Source organism: Acipenser ruthenus, chromosome 26 (assembly GCF_902713425.1).
Source record: "Acipenser ruthenus chromosome 26, fAciRut3.2 maternal haplotype, whole genome shotgun sequence".
Classification (NCBI taxonomy): domain Eukaryota; kingdom Metazoa; phylum Chordata; class Actinopteri; order Acipenseriformes; family Acipenseridae; genus Acipenser; species Acipenser ruthenus.
This window is the reverse complement of record NC_081214.1, coordinates 11288812-11314743: the sequence shown is the minus strand read 5'-3', so window position 1 is coordinate 11314743 and position 25932 is coordinate 11288812. Positions and strand designations below refer to the sequence as shown.

At 42.3% G+C, this 25932-nt stretch overlaps 1 protein-coding gene across 2 annotated transcripts in view; it reads left to right on the top strand.

Annotated features, from left to right (window-relative positions):
• LOC117430523 (serine/threonine-protein kinase 26-like) overlaps window positions 1–25614 on the top strand; it is a 67372-nt gene extending 41758 nt beyond the window's left edge. The window contains exons 3-11 of one of the 2 annotated variants that reach the window (XM_034050609.3): window positions 3610–3666; window positions 4875–4983; window positions 5084–5241; window positions 13047–13232; window positions 15273–15421; window positions 15705–15801; window positions 23349–23411; window positions 23512–23648; window positions 23920–25614. In XM_034050609.3, the coding sequence (XP_033906500.1) occupies window positions 3610–3666; window positions 4875–4983; window positions 5084–5241; window positions 13047–13232; window positions 15273–15421; window positions 15705–15801; window positions 23349–23411; window positions 23512–23648; window positions 23920–23929 (966 nt within the window). In that variant the 3' untranslated portion in view covers window positions 23930–25614. Of the gene's footprint in view, window positions 1–3609; window positions 3667–4874; window positions 4984–5083; window positions 5242–13046; window positions 13233–15272; window positions 15422–15704; window positions 15802–23348; window positions 23412–23511; window positions 23653–23919 lie in introns of those variants that run through there. The other variant, XM_034050610.3, reaches the window with a different exon arrangement.
• Window positions 25615–25932: the final 318 nt, after the last annotated feature.

Sequence of the window (25932 nt, the reverse complement as noted above, 5' to 3'; positions counted from 1 at the left end):
CGTGACTGTCGGCTGATTATATACTTAGTAGCTGATCAGTCACGCATTCTCACAGGGTATTTCAAATATAAACAATAACATGGTGGACAGCACCTTGCGTTTGCTGCGCGGCTGGGCAATTATAACAGCATCTTGGGGCTCACCAGAGCTGTTTGTTAAAGTCTCTTTCAGAGTCACAGACCCACACCACAGCAGCTCGAGTAACTGCGGCTGGTGAATAAGAGCCTACTCCGTATATCAAAATTCAATGGGCAGGTAGCAGGTAGGAACCTTGCTGTGTTAATATCCGCAAGACGTCAGCACTGGCTGCCTAAGGTACATATAGCGGATGGGGACAAGGCACCATTGCTGGATGCTCCCATTACTCCAGGACACACTTCTGGTCCTGCGGTAGATGATATGCTGCAGCGGGAGTCTGTAAAGGAACTGGTGCGTCTGCCTCTCGAGAGACCTCCCCCAGTATGTAAAGGAGCTCCCAGCTGGTGGCAAGGTTCCAACAACCTCGACCTCGACATGCGGAAACTTCAATGAGTTCTGCCGTCAAGCACAAAGACAAAAGCCTCAGGCTAAGCCTCAAGCAAAGCAGCAACCCTAGCAATTTGCTGCCACAGGCCCAGGGCCCCTTTTCAGGGAGTCACCTGGAGTACTGCCGTCAATGCATCTCGGACACCTGGGTGCTCAATACTATACAGACCGGCTATTCTCTGCAATCCAGACACAGTCCTCCTCAATTTCGGGGCGCGACTACAAAGTTAGTTATGGATCCGCGAGACGCATTGGTGTTTTCTCAGGAGGTGACAGCCCTGCTGCAGAAGTGGGCTATTTGCACAGTTCATCCTCTTCACTTGGAAGAAGGGTTTTACTCCAGGTACGTCCTAGTGCCCAAACGGGATGGTGGCCTCAGACCAATCCTCGACCTCAGACAGGTCAATCCATATCTGAGTCGACGGAGGGTCAAAATGTTAACTATGTAGCAACTGTTGCAGTCAATAAGGCCAGGCGACTGGTTCACTGCGGTGGATTTAAAAGACGCCTGTTTTCACATCCCGATAAAGTCAGGGCACAGGAGGTACCTCAGGTTCGCTTTCCAAGGGACAGCGTACGAGTTCCGGGTTTTGCCATTCGGCGTCTCTTTAGCCCCCCGTGCCTTTTCAAAGTGCATGGCCAAATTAGGAATGAACTATCGGACAATTGAAATTCAATTCAACTGTAAAGGCACTCCAGAGATCCTCCAGCAGACCAAAGACCGAATTATTGTCGGTGATTGACTGATTGCTGACAATGTGTGTAACATTATATATATATATACAAGGCATGAAATTAAGGTCATGAAGGGCAAGGCAATGTTGCCTTCGTTGGGGGTAAAGATTCAGGGGCACCAAGGCAGTTCTAGGGGGCAAAATGGCAAAACATAAATCCAACCCAAGGGCACCAAGGTGATTTTTATACTTGTTCATAAAACAACAAAATAAGAATAAAGAGAACCTATTATGTTGATGAAATCTATATTCAAACAAACACAAGTCAATGTTTTCTGGGTGAGTCACACACCAGTTATTACAAAAATAAAATATAGGGTCACTTTCCGTGGTAAAAATAAAATGGTATAAAAAAAATCAAATTTAAAAACAACATACCTTCATAATGAAAAAATACAAAGGGTAATTTGGCAAAAAATAAACATTCTGGTATTTCATCGTGGCATGTAGGGCCGATGGGGGAGAGTGTGGGGCGGTGTCGTCCGTCCGTCCCCCACTTTTGAAAAAGGGGATTTAAATGGTGCGTTCTGGCACGCTTTTGGATGGTTTAGCATGTGCTAGACTAGTAGTGGTCTGCTTGTAGTGTCTGACAGTACTCCATTAGTGCAATAAAACTCCTTCATTTGCAGCACTGCTCACAGCCAGGCAAGATCAACAAGAAGAAACAAATATTTTTGGAGCAACAAGGCCCCTGCAATACAAGACTGTCTGAAAATGTGTGTGGAATTAGTGACCACACCTTTAATTGTGTCCATTTGTAATATGGGAAACAGCATGCTGCAGCTCCATGCTCAGCGTTAGTAAAGTCCTGATATGACAGCACGTACTGTAACACACACAGCTCTCAGGATTACGTTACCCTTTATTTTTCAGTAAAAACATGTTTAAATTGCAGTGTATTCGTTATGCTATTTTTCGATATTAAATACACCACAGCAGCACATTGTCATATTGGCGATATTTTCTTAGCACAATCTGAAGCTAAGTTTGGTGATTGGCACTTTATTTACTGCAGTCAAGTAAGCTGCACTACATTTCATTTTGAATTCTCTAAATATTGTGGTTTTTTTTTTTCAGCAGTACACTTCCTAATTAAGTCACAGATATTTCTATGCATTCTGTTTTCATCTTTCTGGTCAGTTTGAGAAATAAACTTTGTTTTCCCCTTCAACAGCTGACCCTGCTTAGTACAAAACTCCTCATGCTGCATTACTGTTTTTTTATTATGGTAACATCTTGAAGAGATGTTATCAGATCATCAGATTATTATGATGAAGAGATGTTATCAGATCATCAGATTATTATGATGAAGAGATGTTATCAGATCATCATCTAACTCGGAATCTGCTGCATGATTAAACTAGGAAAAAACTCCTAACAGCAAACAATGTTGCGGTTGCTATAGAAGATGAAACAGACAAACAAAATGTGTTCCTGGGACTCAAAACTTTATTTAGACACACTAGGATTTGACTGGCGAAAGATTACGTAGGGTTATTGGAGTTCACAAAAAAAAACTCTTTCAGTTTGGTACAGTAGCCGTTTCACTTCCTTTTTGGTTTAATTATTGAACTTTTTTCCTGTATTACATCCTAGGGGTGCCACCTGTCAGGGTTTGACCCCGACAGTCTGGAATTTGGCATTTGTGTCCGGATGGCAGGAATTAACCAGCCTGGACACCCTGGTGTCTGGTTTTAAGTGAAACGCATAAGAAACACCAGCCTTCCTATAATATTTTTCTTTAACTTACATTAGTTCCTTAAAAGTTTTCCACTATCTTGTTAGAAATGTGCTGTTTTGTACGGATCTGTACATTCTACTTTGATTTCACCTGAAATACACACAAGATTATTTTTTAACCGTAACTACTGTATTGCATTCTTTGTTTTGTAGCTCATTCACACGGGTAAAGTAAGGCGTTGTTACATGTAATGGCTTTGATAAGGTTTTGAAGTGAACGAACATCTACATCTTGAAGGAATACCCGAACATGACAATCCCATGCTCGACCAGCACTGCTTAAAACTGCAACCTGAATAGCTGGAAATAAGCTGATTGGATTTGAATGGGAAGTGGAGCAATGCATGAGAATGTAGTTAAAGAAGTAACAAACTGATCCTGTCATTATACTGTACATTACAGACAGTGTTGCAGAAGTCATGCTTCCAATAATTATTAAAGAACATTCAGTGATTTGTGTGTTTTTGGTGTGTTTGGAAGATTGGGGCAGTTTTACTTGGAGGGTGCTTTGGTTTATTGTAGTTGTAATTCTTTACTATCGTCTTCCTCAAACACATCTTTCTAAATCAGATGAATACTAAATAAACCTCAATTGTATTCTTGACTGCAGGGGACAAAGCTGTGGATCATCATGGAATACTTGGGTGGAGGCTCAGCTCTAGACCTGGTAAGCCTTTCTACATTGAATGTGAATTGTCTTCTTTTTTACTTCGTTTACACCTTTTTTTCAAGGGCTGAATAGCAGGTGAATGAGTATAGTGAGTACATGACCCAGTGGTCCGTGTCGGAGCTGCTTATGAGTATAGTGAGTACATGACCCAGTGGTCCGTGTCGGAGCTGCTTATGAGTATAGTGAGGTACATGACCCAGTGTCAGTGTCAGAGCTGCTTATGGCAGTCCTAGTTTGGTCATCAAATGCAGCCAGTCCTCAAGACATCCCAAATGAGATCATGTTGTGGTCTGAGTTTGCCAATGGTTCTCTGACCCTCTGTTTTAGTTATTCTGTCTTCGTTATTTGAAAAGACTAAATCAAAGCATGCCTCCCCTCTAGTTGGTGCCTTGACAAATTGCGTTAGGAAGAGTTAATTTGTGATTTCCACCATTTCAATTTAGTCTGTTGTGCTACCCACCGGGTTTTCCCATTTTATGTGGGGGAAGTTGAAATCCAGTAGCTTCAAGTGCAGTAGCTTCAAGTTCTAACATTTTGTTTCTGAAACTTCTAGCATTTAGATAAATACATTTCATGGCTATCTTACCTGAGTTGTTGCCCTTGTTTTGATGTAGTCTCCCTCAGTTTTTTTTAATGATTTCTCCCCCCTTCCTTTCTAGTTTTAAATGCTTCTGAACCTCCTTAAGGATCCTTTCTCCGAGTAGATTGGTTCCCTTTTTATTTAAGTGCAGTCCATCCCGCCTATATAGATAGTTCTTTTTGTAGAATGTGGTCCAATGTTCAAGGAAGGTGAAGCCTTCCTGTGTGCACCATGATTTCAGCCGTGCATTTAGATGATTTATTTCCAGCTGTACGTATGGTTCTTTGCAAGGTGCCGGCAGTGTCCCACAAAATACCACAGTTTTGGGCTTGTCTTTTAATTTCCTTCCTAGCTCTCTGAATTTGTTTTGCAGGGATCTTGCTCTGTCTCTTCCAATGTTGTTTGTACCAATGTAGATGTCTTACTACCGGGTCGTCTCCTGTTCTTTCTAGGAGCCTGTCCACGTTCTTAGTCATATGCATGACAAAGGCTCCTGGAAGGCAGCACACTGTTGTAGTAAGGGGGGTCCAGACTGCGAACTGCATGTGCTTCATATCTCTTTCAACTACGAGCGGGCCCCTTTGATGAATACCAGACTGATGCATGTGCTTCATATCTCTTTCAGCTACGAGCGGGCCCCTTTGATGAATACCAGATTGCCACCATGCTGAAGGAGATCCTGAAGGGTTTAGACTACCTGCACTCGGAGAAGAAGATTCACAGGGACATTAAAGGTTTAGGAACATTCTGGAATCCATCATGCTGTCTGTGACTGTCACTCAGATGCTGATTTATGTTTATTGTTTTGTATTTTGTTTTTTTTGTTTTTTCTAGCTGCAAATGTTTTATTATCAGAACTTGGAGAGGTTAAACTAGCAGATTTTGGAGTTGCCGGCCAGCTGACGGACACACAGATAAAAAGAGAGACATTCGTAGGCACTCCTTTTTGGATGGCTCCCGAAGTTATACAGCAGTCTGCATACGACTCAAAAGTAAGGATTTGTTGTTGGACTACAAGATAGACAAGTTCCAATACAAGCAACTAAATATCTGTTTTTTGCTTAATAATGACCTGTACATGCTTCTAAAATACTAGGACAACACATTTACTTGTAACCCTTTGAAGTGGAAGAATGCAGAAGATATGTGCTGAAGGAATGGACTGATACGTTTCCCTTATTAAGACCACCTCAAAGCACAAAAGATTCTGAGCAGTCCATCAGATATCTTCTGACAGTTTTATATAATCATACCAAATACGCAAGATGAATTTAAATGGTAAATGAATACCTGTTAGGATAATGAACATGTAGATCCGTTTGAATTTGTATGTCATGTCAGAGACATTCGTAATTTGATGTCTGCTCTTATAAAGCTGCAGATCTAGTTAAACTGAAACATGGCCAGTTGGGAGGTTCATTTATATAAGGCCTGCCTCCCTTGGGTTGTATTACTCTATTGCAATAAAGAAAAAATGAGAAATGAACAAGCTGGACGGTTTGGAATTCAGGAATGAGGTCCTGTAGCCTTAGGCAAACTGATGTCAAAACCAATTTCCTCATATAATCACTGGAGTGAGAAACAACAGAAAGCTTTCCACACAGCTGAGCATTTCCAAGTCTCTACTCAAGAAAGCATATATTTCTACAGCAATACAGCTTACATCATTTACTTATCTGAGGAGATTCTTTTTTTATATTATTTTAAATTAACAGTAATAATATTTCTTACCTCATATGATGAACTCCACACACCGAATGAACTCCCAGTCTTCATGTTGCTGGGTCAGGAGAAAAGCTAATCTGTTTCCCAGAGATCCTTGATATAATCCTTTTTTGGCACCAGTTATTGTCCCTCCTCCATAAAGCCCTCCCCCCCCCCTTTCTGTTGTATCGATGTCCAAATTTCTCGCATACATGCCTTCTGTGTATTCAGTATGTGGTTATTCTCTTTCACCATCTTGTGGTAGAGTTTTCTCTGTGTGTTGACATGTCAGCCGCACTGACACATAGGGGAAAGGCTCCTCAACAACAGTTTTACCTGCTGATAATTTTTGCGCATCATCTTCAACAAAAACAACAACTAAGACACCAAGTAGTTCCACAGAGCATCGGCGCTCCGTCTTATCTCCCCCGAGGAAGAGAACGAGTAAATCCACCCATTCCCGCGGCAGCAGGGAGAAGGAAGCACCAGCTAAAACAGCAGCGGCCATTACTGAGATTCCCACCAAGGCTACCCAGCCGATGACTCCACAAGAATGAATGCCCCTGGTAACTAAGCATCATTTTTTTCAGTGGCTGCAGGAGTTTGAAAACTGAAGGCTACCTGTACCTCTACAGCCGGTAGTCTTGGTGGCTGATCACTGTAACAGCCTGGAGTACACAGGAGCAATACTACTCTGCTGACACGCGCAGCATGGGAGACTATGACGTTTCAGTAGCTGGAGAGGGTATTTCACTGGTCTATACCCCTAAGGATGACTTCCTCTCTCAACGATAATATCCAGACTTTGATTAAGGATGACAATTTCCTGAGCATCTTAAATGCAAAGGATAGGAGAGCCTTCGAAGGTTTTCCCGTCTGGAGGCCCATTGAGGCTCTATGGAAAAAACCTGCTTGTGTTGCATCATATCTACATAGAGTAGATACATTTTTACTGGCCACAGAGAGCATCTTTTTAAGCAGCCTAAAATAGATATTATCATGCTGCACCAGCCACCAGTGCATCCTCAAAATCCTTCACACCAGTCGGTGCAGACAGGAAAATGGAAGAAGGACTATGCTGCCTCCACTTGCAATATGCGTATCAATAACTATCAAATTCATGTGGGGGTATTTTAATAGGCAAAGGTCTTTCAGACCGCAGCCAACTCAATCAGCCTTTGTGGGACAGGGCAGGTTCCAAAGGGGCCAAAGCTCCAGGCCATATGGATCCTTCCGTGGCTTTACTAGAGGCAGAGGTAGACCCACTACATCTTCCTGGCATTCTCCGGTCAGCAAACGATGTCTCCACCCCCTCACTTCTGCCAGGAGGGGGAAGGGTTTCACATTTTTATAAAAACTGGGAGAAAATAACATCAAATCCCAGGGTCCTAGGGCTCATACAACATGGCTGCAAGGTACCATTCCGGTCTCAACCACCAGCAACAGGCATTATATGGACATGACTGGACTGAGCAGGTCCACAAAGGGTCTTTCTACAGGAGGAGATAAGATCCATGCTCCTTTCCCTTTTCATAGAACGGGTCCCCTCATCTTGGCAGAGGCAGGGCCACTACTCCAGGTATTTCTTAATACACAAGAACGGGAAGTTCAGACCCATTTTAGACCTCAGACCTGGGCCTGTTGGTAAATGGAAAAATCATCGCTCTTATTGGCACAGTCTTTGGTTTTCCTGGGGGCCCAATTCAACACGCTCTCAGGAAGGGTGTATCTCACACAGAGAACAGAGTGGCCACCATTCGGCAGCTGGCGGGTCAGTTCAATGTGGGAGCCAGGTCAACAGCACACTTCTTTCAACCATTTCTGGGGCACATGGCAGCAGCATTTTCTCTGGTAAGAGACACAAAACTACACATGAGACACACACAACGGTGTCTCTTTTCTTCCTGGAACCCGACTTCCAGATTCCCGCTGCATCGAGGTTTCTCTGGAAGCTGCAACAGAAGCAAGATGGTGGCGATTCTCACCTCGAGTGATAGGGGGGCACCAGCAGTCTCGACACTCCGCCTGTATACAGACGCCTCCCTACTAGGGTGGGGAGCACACCTACTGGAAGCACAAGTCCAGGGAACTTGGTCACAAAGACAAAGGCACCTCCATATAAACCATCTGGAGCTTTTAGCAGTCTTTCTGGCACTGAAACACTTTGCACCAGTTCTAAAGCAAGAGGACGTGCTAGTTCTTACCGACAACACCACGGCAGTAAAATACATAAATCACCACGGCACAAAGTCGTGGTAGATCTGTTTGCCACAACAGAGAATACGCAGCTGCCGCTGTTCTGCTCCCGGTTCCAACAAGAAGCAACCATGGCAGTAGACGGACTGTCCATTCCGTGGTCGACCGGCTTAATATTTGCATATCCTCCCCTGCCTTAATCCCAGCTGTGCTCAGCAAGGTAAAAAGAGACTGGGCCAGTCTCATTCTAGTAGTACTGGGAGAAGAGGTTTTGGTTCTCGGAAATCCTAGATAGCAGAAGCGGGGCCAGTGCCCTTACCAGTGGCCTGCGATCTGCTGTCTCAAAACAGAGGGAAGATGCAGCGCAACAACCCTGCATGATAGGGCCTATCTGAACAAGTAGTCAGTGTCTTACTGGCTTTAAAAAAAACATCTACTTTTCAAGCCTATACAGGGAAATGGAAGGAATTTGTTCTTTGGTGCAACCAAATCTTTTGGAACACACAGATGTAAATCTATCAACATTTTTATCTTACCTGGGCCACCTGTTCCACAAGGGTTTTGCGCTATCCATCAAAGTGCATATTGCTGCAATATCTAGTATTTTACCGGCATGGGAGGATCACCCGGTAGGTTCTCACCCTCTTCTTAGGGGGGTAAAAGGCCACCAAAGAAACCTATCTTCCACAATGGAACCTCAGTCTAGTACTGAATAAACTCATGGGACCACCGTTTTGAACCCATGGCAACATGCAACCAGAAATTACTGAAATGGAAAAGCGCATTCTTGGTAGCCGCAACATCAGAAAGAAGGATAGGTGAGCTACAAGCACTGGTCATTGATGCACCCTAAGTGTGTGAGTGAATGTGATATGAAAGGTGAATGAAAGAGTCACTTACCTTCACCACTTCAATTGCTGCAGCATCTTTGTGTTTGAAAACAAACTCAATGTTCTGTTGTGTGTTGATTTGGTCTTTGTCTCCAGCCCTTCAAAATGGCTGCCTATAGGTGGGGCTGGCAAACCAAGAAAGGCTTTAAAGAGGTTTGTCGGGATAAAAAAATTAAACAAGGGATCATCCCTTTAAGACATAATGCATTATGGGAAGGATTGCTCCCTCTAAGAGGAGAGGACATTTTCAAAATGATAGTGTATGTGTGGAGACAGGTTTGCATCTGAGGGCAACCTCTGGACAAAATGTTCCTGTTATACTGGGTAATTCCAGTTTATTTGTGCTTGTTTTGTTTTATTCTGTAAAAAGAATACATTGTTTATTCACATTCTAAAGATACTGCTGTGTTTGGTCATCCTTTGTGCAAGCCTAACCCAGTCACGGCCGGTGACAGGTGGTAACACAGTTCCATCTGGATCAGGTTATAACTTTTCCTGAATTATTATTTTCCCAAAACTGTATACATCTAAAGCAGAGGCCAGAAAGCGCTTAATTAATGTCTGAGTTTCTATATTCATAGGACTATCAAAAAAAAGACCTTCAGGACAGCTTGTTGTAGCTTTTAACTCACAAGATCAAGGCAAACCTGTCTCTCTAAACAGACAATCTCTTGGTGGATTACATCATGCATCAAGTTTTGTTGTACCTGGACAAGAAACTGGCTCCAGGACCTGTAAAAGCACACTCAGTAAGAAGGGTGGCTACTACATGGGCGCAATTAAAATCCGCCTCAATTCAAGGCATCTACAATGCGGCTACTTGGGCCTTCATGAAGACCATCATGAAATATTAGAAGTTAAATGTGTCTTCCTCTCAGCCAGCCTTTGCTCATTCTGTATTATCTGTGGCTATGGGCCCTAATATCCAACCTACCACCCTTTGTCACTTCCTATGGTAGAGTTCACACGCTGTGTGGCGTTCATCATATGAGGTAAGAAGATGAAGATTACCTGTAATATGGTGTCTTGGTAGAATGATGAACTCCACACACCTATACCCCACCCTCCTTCCCCCTTTGCTGGTTTCCTTTACTGCTGGGTTCGGTTGGGAAATGTAGATAGTGGTACTCGGGAAGGGGGGGGGGGGGTTTCTCCTGACTCAAGCAACATGGAGAGTGGGAGTTCATCATTCTATGAAGAAACCATGTTACAGTTAATCTTCATCTTCTTATGCTGTTTTAGGCAGGCCTGCTCAGTGTTACGAAGACCGTAGTTTTAGGGTTACAGTAGAAATACTAAATACATTAGCATAGTTTACTTCATATTATGTTTTAGGCGCACTGTCGTTCCCCTTTGTTAACTTTTCTCAGTCCAGTACAGCTAAAGGTTGATGAAGTTTAACATGGTCAGCAAGAGTACCTATTACTGTAGTTTAATTTTAATCAGTAATGAAATGGCCAGCAAATATTATCATGGGAAAGGAAAACTTACAGGAAATTCAGTGGAGAGCAGCCTAGAGAAGTAACCAGTGTTGCTGTCAGCAAAGTTTAAAAGTAACAAACTTAATATATAAATATGTGAAGCCACTCTAATGATCCACTGTCATGTAATAAATATTCTCACAAATGGCATAGCCTTCTTGTTTTGGAAAGCAATGTCCCTGTTAGAGTGCCATGAAGTACTTCTCTGCATGAAATGCAGAACAATGACATAGCTGTTTTATTTCTTTTTCTGACTGCGTGTATTTGAGAAATGATTGCATAATGTTAAAATGAGTATTTAATAAAACAGGTAGTGTAAGAGAAGCCTAGCCTGCCTATTGATCGCTTTATTACAGGTAGTGTAAGAGAAGCCTAGCCTGCCTATTGATCACTTCCACATTTCATTGCAGACTTTCCCTTCAGTTTGTGTGTTATATGCAATATTAACATGCCACGGAGCAATATTATTATTGAGAATTAAACATGGCATTTGAACATACATATAATCTTGATAGTTAAAATAAGTCAATGAATAAATATTGCCACCATTTTCTTTCTTTCTTTGCAAGAGCCAAGATTTGCAATCAGACTCTTGTTGCTGTAATAGTAAGTAAAGCACCTGACGACATAAGGTTTATAAGCATCACTTGGCTCATTGCTGGCATTAAAATAAGAATTATATTAAAACAGTTAAGAAAGCAGATGTCCAGCACTGTTGTGAGAAAATCATATTTAGTCTTCAACTAACACTTCCACTAACTCAGTCTACAAATAAAGGTGTTTTGAAAAAACCTGTTTAGCTTATTGCTGGCATTTACAATAACAATACAAAATCTGACAGTTTAGTAACAGTCCAGCAATGTCATGTGAGAGTAATTCTATGTACAGTACTCCACAAATGAAGTTTAGCGTTTTACTGGTATTACAATAACCAGGATAAAATATGAAACACTTTGATAAAAAGGCGTGTTGACAGATTCGTTGATACACAGGTTCTCTGCTGTGTATCACACGATTGTAATTTAAATAGCGCCCCTTTTAATGTAAACGCATAATTAATCCTCCCAATTGTTTCTTTGCTAATTCTGCCACCTTTGCTAAATTTAAACAAGTGGTGTGTCTCCAGACAGAATGTCTTTATGAAACAAGTGATGTGTAGTGACTACATCCTTTACACTGTAAAAAGATCAATCTCCTTTAAGGAACATATAGCTAGACAAATAGCTTTGAGCTTGTTTCTTTATCATCAGATAATATTATTTAAGGAACAGTCATGGTTTAACATTGCTAATTATAGCTTTGTAAAAAGGCAGGTAGAGTGGAAATAAATAATGAAATACGTCATTAATTTAGCTTACTGACTTTGGGAAAGTCTCGTCTTGAGTGCAGTACAGTAGGTGTAAGTTTTTCCTCATAGAAGAAAGCAGTGCTTTGCATTTGTTGTCGTCTTTTTTGGTTTCTTACGACTGGCAATATGATCTTAATGGCATTGACTCGTACATGATCAATCGAATGACAGCAACATTTGCAGAATACAATCTCATGTAGATAATCAGAAAATGTTTTGGCTCTGTCTTGCTGAACCATTGCTCTTTTTTTTTTTCTTCGTTGGTTCGGCAGCCGTGTTGAGTTTCAACAGAGACGCGAGTGAAGTCCCATGATGAATTAACTCAACTGGGCTGGGTGTAGTGCAAAAAAATAAAAAATAAAAATGCAGAAAACTGCATAAGTTGCGAGGAGAAAAAGACAACAGGAAGTATGAGTGGTAAATGTTTAATTGAATTACCATGGGGAGGGGGGGTAGCATGGGCAAGGTTTTTTCAGGTGTGGCTGGGGTGACAACCATATTTGTGGGTGCAGTCTATAAACTCTGTCCATTTGTGGTCAGATATGAATTGCAATATGCAATACATGTACAGTAATGATTTTCTTACACATTATAGAAGCTCATCATTTAAGAGAATACTTATACTGCACTTTTTAAATTGCCATCTATGTTTTGTATAAGTTGCTGTATTTTATTTTTGCAACTCATCCCCACAGATTACCACCTCTGTTTTGAGTTTTGACTTCACATTCAACAAACACAGCTTTTTAATTTATGTTCAACAAACACAGCTTTTTAGCAGCAGGAAGAGAGACTCAGAGACAAGCTGCAGTGAAGCGCTGAAGCGCACATTTATTAAACGAACAACAGGAACAAATAAACAGGCATGAGGGCCAGAATGAAGTTTCAAACAAAAGATTAAACCGTTGTAGGCTGGGCATTAGCCTTCACTACAAAGATGCAAACAAAACACAGCTCCACTCCCCTAACCCCCGCCTCCCAAACAATGGACTGTGCGCTCCTTGATACAGGTGGCCACTCCCCAATTAGCATAGATTACCTAATTGGGGATTGTTGGCAGGGACAGAATTAACCCCATCCCTGCCAACCTTACATTCCCACACACATTATTTACACAAGCAGGGCTTTCGCCCTGTCACACCGAGTCATTAAATGCAGTTCTTTTTCTTTTTTCTCAGGCAGATATATGGTCTTTGGGAATAACTGCAATTGAACTGGCAAAGGGCGAGCCACCCAATTCAGAAATGCATCCAATGAGAGTGCTGTTTCTCATTCCAAAGAATAACCCGCCCACCTTGGTTGGGGATTTCAGCAAACCCTTCAAGGAGTTCATAGACTCATGCCTCAATAAGGACCCCGCTTTTGTAAGTGCAGACAAAAAATCCGGAATGCATTTTATTTTAATAACACTGTGTAACAAATTATTATTTTTATGGTTCCTGGGTAGTAAGTGTTATTTCCTAATTGCTTATGCCTCAAAAGTATAGAAAATGGCTATTATTCCCCACAACCTTTGCTTTTGTGACCAGGACAGTGATATTTTGAAATGTACCTATTTTCCAGAACATTCCAGATAGATTCAGTGCTGAGTAAACTTGGAGTAACTTCTAGAACTTTCCAGTAATATAAATAGTAGTATAAATACAGGGGCCTTAAGCCCACCAGTTCAGTTTAGTTCCAGCTGCCTAAGTGGATACATATCTGCATTTTTCTGAGATGGCATCAAGAGGCTGCAAGCATCCGGCAGACGCATTTTGCTATGTCTGCGGCCAATTTATCAAGACAAGAGCGAAAAAGTACTCAGTGGAAGCATCTGCTAAGATGTGTGAGGCCTACATGGCATATTTCTGCATGCCTGTCGGGGATCAAGACAAACCCTGGGCACCTCATTTCACCTGCGAGCACTGCAAAAAAACTCTGGAAGGTAAGATGGACAATTGTTGCTCGGAATTTTATGTTATAAAATTTGTTAATTTTTAAAATTGTAAAAGTTTTTAATTTTAAAATGTTTTACAATTTTCAATGTTATTGAAAAAATATATCATATATGAAAAATGTTGCGAGAATCTCTTACACATTAGTCATGGGTGAAATAAATGTATTTTTGTAGGATGGTACAGAGGGGAAAAGAGAGCCATGAAGTTCGCTATCCCAAGAATTTGGCGGGAACCCACTGACCACTCAAGCAACTGCTACTTCTGCATGGTGGACCCTTCCAAGCAGACCGGGTTCTCTGTGGGGAGGAACAACGTCAAGTGGGAGCCACTGGTGGACCCCCGGAAGGGGCTGATACCACCACTGCACATCAAATTGGGCCTTATGAAACAGTTTGTCAGAGCTCTAGATAAGGAGTCGGCAGCCTTCAAGTACCTTCAAGACTTCTTCCCTAAGCTGTCTGAGGCAAAGGTCAAAGCCGGTGTCTTCATCGGACCACAGATAAAGAAGATCCTGGAGTGCAATGAATTCCCCAAGAAGCTCACTAGTAAGGAGAAATCGGCTTGGAACAGCTTTGTCGCAGTGGTTCGGGGCTTCCTGGGCAATCACAAGGCCGAAAACTACGTGGAGCTGGTTGAGTCTCTGGTGAAGAACTACGGCACAATGGGCTGTAGGATGTCCCTCAAAGTCCATATCCTTGATGCTCATCTTGATAAATTCAAGGAGAACATGGGAGCGTACTCGGAGGAGCAAGGCGAGCGCTTCCACCAGGATATACTGGACGCCGCTACCAAGGACAGTATAACGAGAACATGATGGGATACTACATTTGGAGGCGATTCGTGAAAGTGATTTACAGTATAATCGTAAATCTCGAAAAACTACTCGCTTCTAAATCTTTTGTAGTCATTTTTGTATTACTTTAGTATAAATACATGTTAATTTGGATTCATATGTTGTTTTTTTCTGATGTGAACGAAAAGACACAAATTTGCCAGTTTTCTCATTGGAAATAGGTACATTTCAAAATATCACTGTCCTGGTCACAAAAGCAAAGTTTGTGGGGAATAATAGCCATTTTCTATACTTTTGAGGCATAAGCAATTAGGAAATAACACTTACTACCCAGGAACAAAAATTGTGTTACATAGTGTAATAGTTTGCAGGTTAGGTGTTGGTTTTAAACTGCTTAAGGAAGATGTGAAACCGGATCAGTTTTAGTATTGAACTTAGTAAATTAATTATTAGATTTGTAGTTTGGAAAACATGGTCATGTATTTAAATTATAAATTGATTTCAGTATTTGATTTTCAACATTCGTTAAACAAAGCAAGTGAAAAATGTACTTAGTCAGAATGACAGAAAAGGCATATTTATTTTAACATTGAAATAACAGTAACACCACAGTGCGCCCCAGGGGAAGCTTTGTTTGCAGAAATGATAGCTTGTTTTCTGTGTTGTGTTTTCAGAGGCCAACAGCAAAAGAACTCCTGAAGCACAAATTCATTGCTAAAAATTTCAAGAAGACGTCCTATCTGACGGAGCTGATTGACAGGTTTAAGAGGTGGAAGGCGGAGGGTCACAGTGATGAGGACTCCAGCTCAGATGAGTCTGATTCGTAAGTACTGTGGAGTGAAATGCAGTGGCCTCTTTTAAAGGCACTCAAACCAACAACTATATGCATTTGCAGCTACACTCTAATAACAGGCTGTTAAATGTCTATCTTAGACGCACATCCATCTGTTCTTTGTTTTGTTAATATGGGAATGGGTAGCAAGACAAAGAGGAATATCTTGCTTGCTTGCTACCTTTCCTAAAATTCAAAGTTCAAAAATTCAAAATTTTCTTCTTTTTTTATGTCTTCAATGTTCAGTACAAATGTCTTGTATTATATTTTACAGGGAATCAAACAACAAAGAGAACGATAGTTCAAGAACTGAATGGTCCTTTCCTACAATCAGAAAGAAACCAGAATCAAAAAAGATGCAAAATGGAACAGTAAGCCAATTTAAAATGTGATGCATTTTCAATTGTCGTCTTTTGAGGGAGATATCTTACTGCATTGCCCATCTAAACGTGTTCTTTGTAGACCGTTTACCACAGTGCAAACATTTCTGTGACGTCACCCTTTGATATTTTGATTGATTAAGTCTTCTAACTAAAAGTGGCTGAGTGGTTAGTGCTACGAATCCACAGAAAACTGGATTTGTTAACGAAACAGTGAGTCAGAACTATTCAACAGAAAAGCAAATACCATTTTATTATGCAACAATCACTTCAACATTTAGTTAATTAGTATTACACATTTCAAATGCAACACTTAGAAAAGGGCATGCGATTTCAATTTAGCATTTCATATTGTTTTCTAAAAGTATAGCAATACAAGCATACATTAACAATATCATTTTTTTTCTTCTTCATAATTACATATTGTGAAAAAGCTTCTTTATTAACAGTATAACTATGAACACAGTTCTAGGTTCCTAACATGTCTTTGGTGGCTAAGGCACACGTGACAATAAAGGATGTTTAAACAGGACGATCCCTGTATGCCCCTTTTCCAGTGGGAACACGGCTTCTTTAACAAAATACAAAACAAAAAGAAATCCAAACTCTAACTAAACTGAAGAGACCCTAACTTTAGTCAGACGCTAGTTTACTGACTTTAAATATATCAGATTATTTATATATATTATATATATATATATATATATATACACAGTGGCTCTCAAAAGTATTCACCCCCTTGGACTTTTCCACATTTTATTGTGTTACAACATGGAATCAAAATTGAATTAGGAGTTTTTGCCACTCATCAACACAAAAAAAGTCCATAATGTCAAAGTGAAAAATAAAATCTACAAATTGTTCTAAATTAATTACAAATATAAAACAGAAAATAATTGATTGCATAAGTATTCACCCCTTTTGCTATGACACACCTAAAAAAGCTCTGGTGCAACCAATTGTCTTTAGAAGTCACATAATTAGTTGAATGGAGTCCACCTGTGTGCAATTAAGGTGTTTCACATGATTTTAGGTGAAATACACCTGTAACTGGGAGGTCCCACAGTTGGTTAGTACATTTCCTAACAAAAACTACATCATGAAGACGAAGGAACATTCAAAGCAAATCCGGAATAAGGTTCTTCAAAAGCACCAATCAGGGGTAGGATATAAGAACATTTCCAAGGCATTGAATATCCCCCGGAGCACAGTAAAGTCCATTATTAAGAAATTGAGAGAATATGGCACAACTGTGAATCTGTCTAGAACAGGCCGTCCTCAAAAACTGAGTATCCGGGCGAAAAGGGCACTAGACAGGGAGGCCACCAAGAGGCCTATGGCAACTCTAACGGAGTTACAGTCTTCCATGGCTGAGCTGGGAGACACTGTGCATGCGGCAACAATAGCCCGGATGCTTCACAAAACTGGCCTTTATGGGAGAGTGGCAAAAAGAAAGTCATTGTTGAAAAAAACTCACATCAGATCTCGGCTAGAGTTTGCCAGAAGGCATGTGGGAGACTCTGAGACCAAGTGGAAGAAGATTCTATGGTCTGATGAGACCAAAATAGAGCTTTTTGGCCTCAACACTAAGCGCTATGTTTGGCACATGCCTAACACCGCACATCATCCTGAGAACACCATCCCTACCATGAAGCATGGTGGTGGTAGCATCATGCTATGGGGATGCTTCTCTGCGTCAGGACCTGGAAAGCGTGTGAAGATAGAGGGCAAAATGGATGCAGCAAAGTACAGAGAAATCCTGGAGGAAAACCTGCTGAAGTCTGCAAGAGACCTGGGACTTGGGAGAAGATTCATCTTCCAGCAGGACAATGACTCCAAACATACAGCCAAAACCACACTGAAGTGGCTTAAAAACAAAAAGGTCAATGTCCTGGAGTGGCCCAGTCAAAGCCCGGACCTCAATCCAATTGAGAATATGTGGAAAGAGTTGAAAATTGCTATTAACCAAAGGTCCCCATCCAACTTGACGGAGCTTGAGCAATTCTGCAAAGAAGAATGGGCAAAATTTGCAGTGTCCAGATGTGCAAAGCTGGTAGAGACTTATCCAAATAGACTCATGGCTGTAATTGCTGCCAAAGGTGCCTCTACCAAATATTGACTCAAGGGGGTCAATACTTATGCAATCAATTATTTTCTGTTTTATATTTGTAATTAATTTAGAACAATTTGTAAATTATATTTTTCTCTTTGACATTATGGACTCTTTTTGTGTTGATCAGTGGCAAAAACTCCTAATTCAATCCATTTTGATTCCATGTTGTAACACAATAAAATGTGGAAAAGTCCAAGGGAGGTGAATACTTTTGAGAGCCACTATATATATATATATATATATATATATATATATATATATATATATATATATATATATTTTTTTTTTTTTTTTTTTCACATCTATACACAGCTCATCACCTTCCCACACACAGCTAGTCTTTGAAGCCTGTTCTTTTATACCTGCCTGGCTTGTTAAATTATGAACAGGTGTATTAGTTTAACCGATTGCCAGTCAATCCATATTCTTGGATATCTATGGCATTCTGGGAGATGTCGTTTTTCATTTCTCTTTACAGCAAGAACTACATTTATTTTCTTTTCAGGAACAAAAGCAATTTCATCATCACCTGGTAAACCTACATCAATTACACAGACGCTAGATTTAAACTCAGTGTTTGCATTTCGTTCCTGGCTTTCACCACTGTTCTCACAAGCTTCCAGCCCATTACGTGCGTCTCGGAAAATGATCATTTGCAATGATATTTAGGTCTCGAAACAACAGTGAATTATTTTCACAGATTCAGCACTTAGCGTTGTTTATCAGTACGTACTGAATATAGAAGGGCTTTCCAGAGTGATTACTGTGGGGTGTGATTACAATGAGATATACAACGCATTAGGGTTAGTGGGCTCGTCGTCATTGGCTTTGTCGTGAAGTAAGTTAGGTATAGAAATAATTAAGTGGCTGGATACAGACATCAGGTGGGCCCTGTTAGAACTGCATCTTCAACAAGTCTTCAATAAAAATGAGGCTGTCATGAGAGGCTGCAATTCTATTTGTATTCATAATCTAAAGAAAGGTTTCAAGGGGACTGTGACAGGATTGACCGAGGTTTGAGACTCAGAGACAGTATAAAGTTCAAAAATAAAGTTTTTAATAAACAAAAATACAAAATAAACCAGCACAAGGGCCAAACAAAAAGGTTTAAACATAAAATAAACACAAAGCAAAAAGCAAAACGTACAAAAATAAAGGTTTCCAGGCTGGGCGTTGCCTTCACTGGAACAGAAAAACAAACTGAAAACACAGCACAAACAAAACACTCTTCTTCTCCTTCCAGAACTCTCCTTCCCCTAACCAGGGCCTCTCCCCTGGCTTTTATCCCCTGTGGCTGGAGCCCAATTAATCAATAATTGCTAATTAGTCAATTAGGGCTCCAGCCACATTCTCACATGTTTTCCTGGCAGGGAGGAATTTTAACCCCCTCCCTGCCAGTCCCAACCATGATCATAAAGACGGGGCAGTCCCCCGTCACATACCCCCCCCCCTTGTGCCAAGCACAACATGGCCTAAATGGCCACCTCCCCCCTCAGTCTCAGTCCCGGAAGAGGGGGAAGCACAGTGTCCATGGGGGTGGCCATGGTGGGACGTCCAGCACCACCCAATTCTTCGTGGCCAACAGCTCCCTCTTCCGGGACTCCGGCCACACACTATCTTGCCACGAAAGTGCCGCTGGGGGAGCTGGTCTCCTGACCTCCCTCCCCCTCTTCATGGCCAGCAACTCCCCTCCGTGGGGCTCCGGCCATACTGTAGCGACCCCAGGCGAAGCAGGATCCCTGGCAACCCCTGGCGAAGCAGGATTCCCGAAGCCCCCAAGCGACGGCAGCAGCAGCGGACCCTCGGGAGGCGACGGCAGCAGCAGCGGACCCTCGGGAGGCGACGGCAGCAGCAGCGGACCCTTGGGAGGTGACGGCAGCAGCAGCGGACCCTCGGGAGGCGACGGCAGAAGCAGCGGACCCTCGGGAGGCGACGGCAGCAGCAGCGGACCCTCGGGAGGCGACGGCAGCAGCAGCGGACCCTCGGGAGGCGGAGACGGGAACGGCGGCCCGGATCCCTCTGGTGGCGGAGACGGGAACGGCGGCCCGGCTCCCTCTGGTGGCGGAGGCGGGAACGGCGGCCCGGCTCCCTCTGGTGGCGGAGGCGGGAACGGCGGCCCGGCTCCCTCTGGTGGCGGAGGCGGGAACGGCGTCCCGGCTCCCTCTGGTGGCGGAGGCGGGAACGGCGTCCCGGCTCCCTCTGGTGGCGGAGGCGGGAACGGCAGCCCGGCTCCCTCTGGTGGCGGAGGCGGGAACGGCGGCCCGGCTCCCTCTGCTGGCGGAGGCGGGAACAACAGCAACTCGTCTCCCTCTGCTGGCGGAGGCGGGAACGGCAGCTCGTCTCCCTCTGCTGGCGGAGGCGGGGAACGGCAGCTCGTCTCCCTCTGCTGGCGGAGGCGGGAACGGCAGCTCGTCTCCCTCTGCTGGCGGAGGCGGGAACGGCAGCTCGTCTCCCTCTGCTGGTGGAGGCGGGAACGGCAGCTCGTCTCCCTCTGCTGGCGGAGGCGGGAACAGCCTGTATTCTTCCCCTACAGGTCCCTTCAGCCCTAGGCCTGTGGGCTTCCCCTTCTCGGGCCGTGGACGCACCGACTCCTCCCGCTCGGGCCGTGGACGCACCGACTCCTCCCGCTCGGGCTCCTCCCCCTCGGGCTGTGGACGTTCGGGCTCCTCCCTCTCGGGCTGTGGACGTTCGGGCTCCTCCCTCTCGGGCTGTGGACGTTCGGGCTCCTCCCTCTCGGGCTGTGGACGTTCGGGCTCCTCCCTCTCGGGCTGTGGACGTTCGGGCTCCTCCCTCTCGGGCTCCTCCCTCTCGGGCTGTGGACGTTCAGGCTCCTCCCCTTCTGGCTCTCGGGACGGCGGCTCCTCCCCTTCTGGCTCTCGGGACGACAGCTCCTCCCCTTCTGGCTCTCGGGACGGCGGCTCCTCCCCTTCTGGCTCTCGGGACGGCGGCTCACCCCTCTCTGGCTCTCGGGACGACGGCTCACCCCTCTCTGGCTCTCGGGACGACGGCTCACCCCTCTCTGGCTCTCGGGACGACGGCTCACCCCTCTCTGGCTCTCGGGACGACAGCTCGACCTTCTTTATTGGAATAACTGGGGCATCTCCCATATCTATCGCCAGGTAATTAACGACCATCAGGTGCCAGCTCTGCGAAGGACGCTGGGTGATGCTGTTCCTCCCACTTTTTCCACCTCCCCCCATCTCGACGCCACAGCGTGTTGATAACTATAGGGAGGTCGTGGAAGAGGTCCGCCTCAGGGTGCATCAACCAGTCCCATATTTCCTAGGATAGTGGTGAAGGCGGTGATGTTGGAAGTGGTGGGGTGGCTGCCGAGGACGGGGTTTGCAGCTGCTCCTGGTCCCGATTGTGGGGGCATCCTGCCCAGTTGTGGCCATCCACCTCACAGCGCCCACACCAGTCAGCTGGTGGCCCATCTGGACAGGACCTCCACCGATGATCCAGCATCCCGCACCATGAGCACCAGGGGAAAAGACTGGCTGGGTCCTCCAGCTGGGGTGGCTGTTGTTGCAGCAGCCTACATTTCTTCGGCTGCTGCATCTCCTGCCTTTGCCGCTGTCTGCTCTTCCCCATTTTCCAAAAAGAAAAAAAAAAAACTCCCAAAATTCAAGAAAAAAAAAAAAAAATTACTGCTCTGAGCCTCCAGGTGGCGCTATCCCGTTTCTGACACCAACTGTGACAGGATTGACCGAGGTTTGAGACTCGGAGACAGTATAAAGTTCAAAAATAAAGTTTTTAATAAACAAAAATACAAAATAAACCAGCACAAGGGCCAAACAAAAAGGTTTAAACATAAAATAAACACAAAGCAAAAAGCAAAACGTACAAAAATAAAGGTTTCCAGGCTGGGCGTTGCCTTCACTGGAACAGAAAAACAAACTGAAAACACAGCACAAACAAAAACACTCTTCTTCTCCTTCCAGAACTCTCCTTCCCCTAACCAGGGCCTCTCCCCTGGCTTTTGTCCCCTGTGGCTGGAGCCCAATTAATCAATAATTGCTAATTAGTCAATTAGGGCTCCAGCCACATTCTCACATGTTTTCCTGGCAGGGAGGAATTTTAACCCCCTCCCTGCCAGTCCCAACCATGATCATAAAGACGGGGCAGTCCCCCGTCACAGGGACCTTATTTGTATCCTGGCTGGGAGAGCTTTTTTGTTCTCTCACATATATAGGATAGGAGGCATGATACTCATTGGATACAAAAAGCATCCTTGTTAATCGCAGTGTTGGTAAGACTGCCCCCCAGGAATTAATTGAGCAGTTAGTGCTTGTAAGGATGAATTGAGCGGTTAGTGCTTGTAAGGATGAATTGAGCGGTTAGTGTTCGTAAGGATGAATTGAGCAGTTAGTGCTTGTAAGGATGAATTGAGCGGTTAGTGCTTATAAGGATGAATTGAGCGGTTAGTGCTTGTAAGGATGAATTGAGCGGTTAGTGCTTATAAGGATGAATTGAGCGGTTAGTGCTTGTAAGGATGAATTGAGCGGTTAGTGCTTGTAAGGATGAATTGAGCGGTTAGTGTTCGTAAGGATGAATTGAGCAGTTAGTGTTCGTAAGGATGAATTGAGCAGTTAGTGTTCGTAAGGATGAATTGAGCAGTTAGTGTTCGTAAGGATGAATTGAGCAGTTAGTGTTCGTAAGGATGAATTGAGCAGTTAGTGCTTGTAAGGATGAATTGAGCAGTTAGTGTTCGTAAGGATGAATTGAGCAGTTAGTGCTTGTAAGGATGAATTGAGCAGTTAGTGTTCGTAAGGATGAATTGAGCAGTTAGAGTGCTTGTACCTTCCACTGACTCCTGGTGCTGTCCAGGATTGACTTTAAGGTCCTTCTTATCGCCTACAAAGCCCTAAACGGTTTGGCTCCGGCCTATTTGAAGGATCTTTTAGTCCCGTATGCCCCTGGCCGGCCACTCCGATCCCAAGATGCAGGGCTGCTATCTGTCCCAAGGATTTTAAAGCACAGGTCAGGTAGTAGAGCATTCAGTCACAGAGCACCTGAACTCTGGAATGCTCTACCATGCACAGGGAGAGACACACCTACATGGCCATTTTAAAAATAAATTAAAAACACACTTTTATAATAGGGCTTTTATATCTTTATAATATTTATTTTTATATATTTCTATTCCTATCTATTTGGTTTGAGTTCCTCATCTGTTGCTCTTATTTGCTTTCATTTTAAAATGTTGTTTTCTCTTGCTGTTTTTATTGTTTATATTGTTTTTATTGTACTAAATGTACTTCCGAATGTCCTTTTTTGTGTTAAAAGCTCCTTGGGATGGCTTGCCATGAAAGGCGCTTTATAAATAAAATTTGATTTGATTTGTAAGAATGCCAGAAAACACACTCAATTTCCTCAGCTGAGTGAAGAATCTCATTTTTGTCTTTTTTTTTTTTTTACTCTCCAGGATCCAGACACTTTGAAAAAATCGACAAGTTTAACCACAATTATTGCTCCGCTGTTTACTGAGGTAAGGCATCATAGAAAAGCCATTGCACTTCTATTATGTGAAGAGAATTCAGTATGTAGTAAATAAATCGCTACTTTTACATTTACTTTTTCTTTCAAAGCTCAAACAACAAAGTAGGGATAATGCAACCAAAACAGACGTGATTGAGGGACTTGAAAAGAGCATTCAAATGGCTGAAGAAACCTGCCCTGGCATTACAGACAAAATGGTAAAGAGGATCATGGAGAAGTTTCAGAAGTAAGTCCTTCATCTTTCTCAGTAATTGTGTTGTTCCCTGCCGGGTGAGATTCACTCTGAGATTCAGAATAAATGGGGTGCTATCATTATTACAGAAACCATTTTCCATTCAAACTATTTGAAGGGTTTTGTTTACTGCAGATAAACAATGGCTATGCAAAATAAGAGATGGATTATTAACTAGCCTACTTTGACATGTTTACATCTGCCTTTGATTCTCATGTATCCACCCATCTTTATCTTTTTATTTGTATGTTCCTTTGTTTTACAGGTTTTCCTAGAAGATGCTCTTTTAATGTGTGAGATGTAGTACTGTATGTCATCAAACCTTCATACTGATCTTTGCATATCACACTTCCAACACATGTGGGTTTAAATACAGCACTCATGATTTGCTGCAGCTGGAATGGTGAGATGTCTTACATGGCCAGAAAAGGACAAATCCATGTATATTTGTAAATAGTATAAGGGTAGAAATATAAGCACATTTAAGTACTGGTTAAACTATATTTTGTGCTCGTTTTAAAGTAGCGTTATTATGTAATCGAGAAAAGGGGAGGCAGATGGAATGCGTTCATTGTATTTTATTGAATACAGTTCATAAAGATAGTACTGCAAATCTACAGATGTTTTTACGGTTGCTCATATTCCAACAATGATGCACTACTCTTTAAACAAGATGTGTAGTGTATTGAGAGTTTAAAACAAACATGCTGCTGCTGAGCATACCTGAGATCTAAAGTCATATTCAGTCACAAAGCAGCAGGGATTCAAAAAGCACAGAGTGTTCAAGAATTGGAGTTCTGTAAGTTTAATTTCTCTACACTTTACTGCTAAAATGGGCTCTCCGTCTGATTTGTACCTTCTTTCAAAATTGTTGTGTGCTGTAAGCATTAATCCTGCTGCACAGAAGTAATCTTGTTTTATACATTAGTTTAATTCAAACTTCTGAGTCACTTTCAAAGAAGGATCAGTTAAAGTAGGTTGAATGTAAGTTACTAGCTTCAGATGTTAATCGTACAGAATATGACTTGGGTAGATTGTGTTTTAAACCCATACCAAGGCCAGTTAATTTTTGAACCCATGATGTGCATTCCAGACAGGGGAGTCTTTTAACTGTAGTTGTCTGAAGTCCTTTACAACAGATTTTCACACATTAGTGACGTTTTGTATCTTCAATATTCTGGGGTACTGTTAAAATGGAAACTTGTACTTTTCTGGTCAGGTGTTTGTATATCTAGTTTGAGAATTCTTCATATCCTCTTATAGTCTAAAGGTTTCTGATTTGCTGGACAAACTTCAATTCAAACACAGGAATATATAGAAATCAAGGGTTGATGTCCGGTATCATTGCTCTGGCACAAAGCTTGTGTGGCTTTTTTTTTGTTGTTTTTTTTTAGTATTAGTATTATTTTTTAAATCGTCGCCAAGTCTTTAAAGTAAACTTGCTGTTTCTGAGATCAGTTTATTACCTGAAGTTGCCATCACAGTGTTTGAGGTAAAGACATTGTAATTGCTGATGGACAGATGGATGAGAAATGCCAACAGTACATCCAATGGTGCCGAAACTATACTAAAGAAATGTAATGAACTCATATTGTATTGTAATTCTCATTGTACCTGTTGAATTGTATCTGCTTTTTTATTATTATTTAAATAAGAACTTCTTTTTTTTCCCTAGCTATAAGTTGCCAGATTTTTTTTTTTTAAGCAATAATGTTTGGGTAAAATAAAATATTTTTTTATAATTCTGTAAAAAACAAACCAAAAATAGTATGTAAATAGCATTGATCTGAATCTTTCTAAAGGAATTCCATTGTGCTGCATCACCAGATGGACTGTAAAGCATGTGTACCTTGTAGACAGTTGTTAGTCTTGTAAATTTGTTTAAAGATGAAAGCTACTTTTGGTTTGGGGTTTTAATAGTTTTAAGAATAAATATTTAAATAAAGACTTTTGCGATGAGGTGCAATTTCTTTCAAATACTGTTTTTACCTAACATCATATAGACAAGATGACTGGTTTGAAAAAGCTGTTCACAGATGTTATACAGCTCTGGCCAAAAGCTGTGCATCACCTAGAATTTTAGATTTAGACATGTTTTGTTTTTTATTTGTCTGAACATAATTGAGAGTTTATTTAACATCATGAAATAAAATAAACTACAAAATGATATTGCAAAAGTCTACCAGAAGCCATAATAGTAGTACATTATTTCATGTTAATTACAAAATGTCCAATTTTTCAATTTGTCAGTTTTTCATTAAGTATATGGAAAACTACA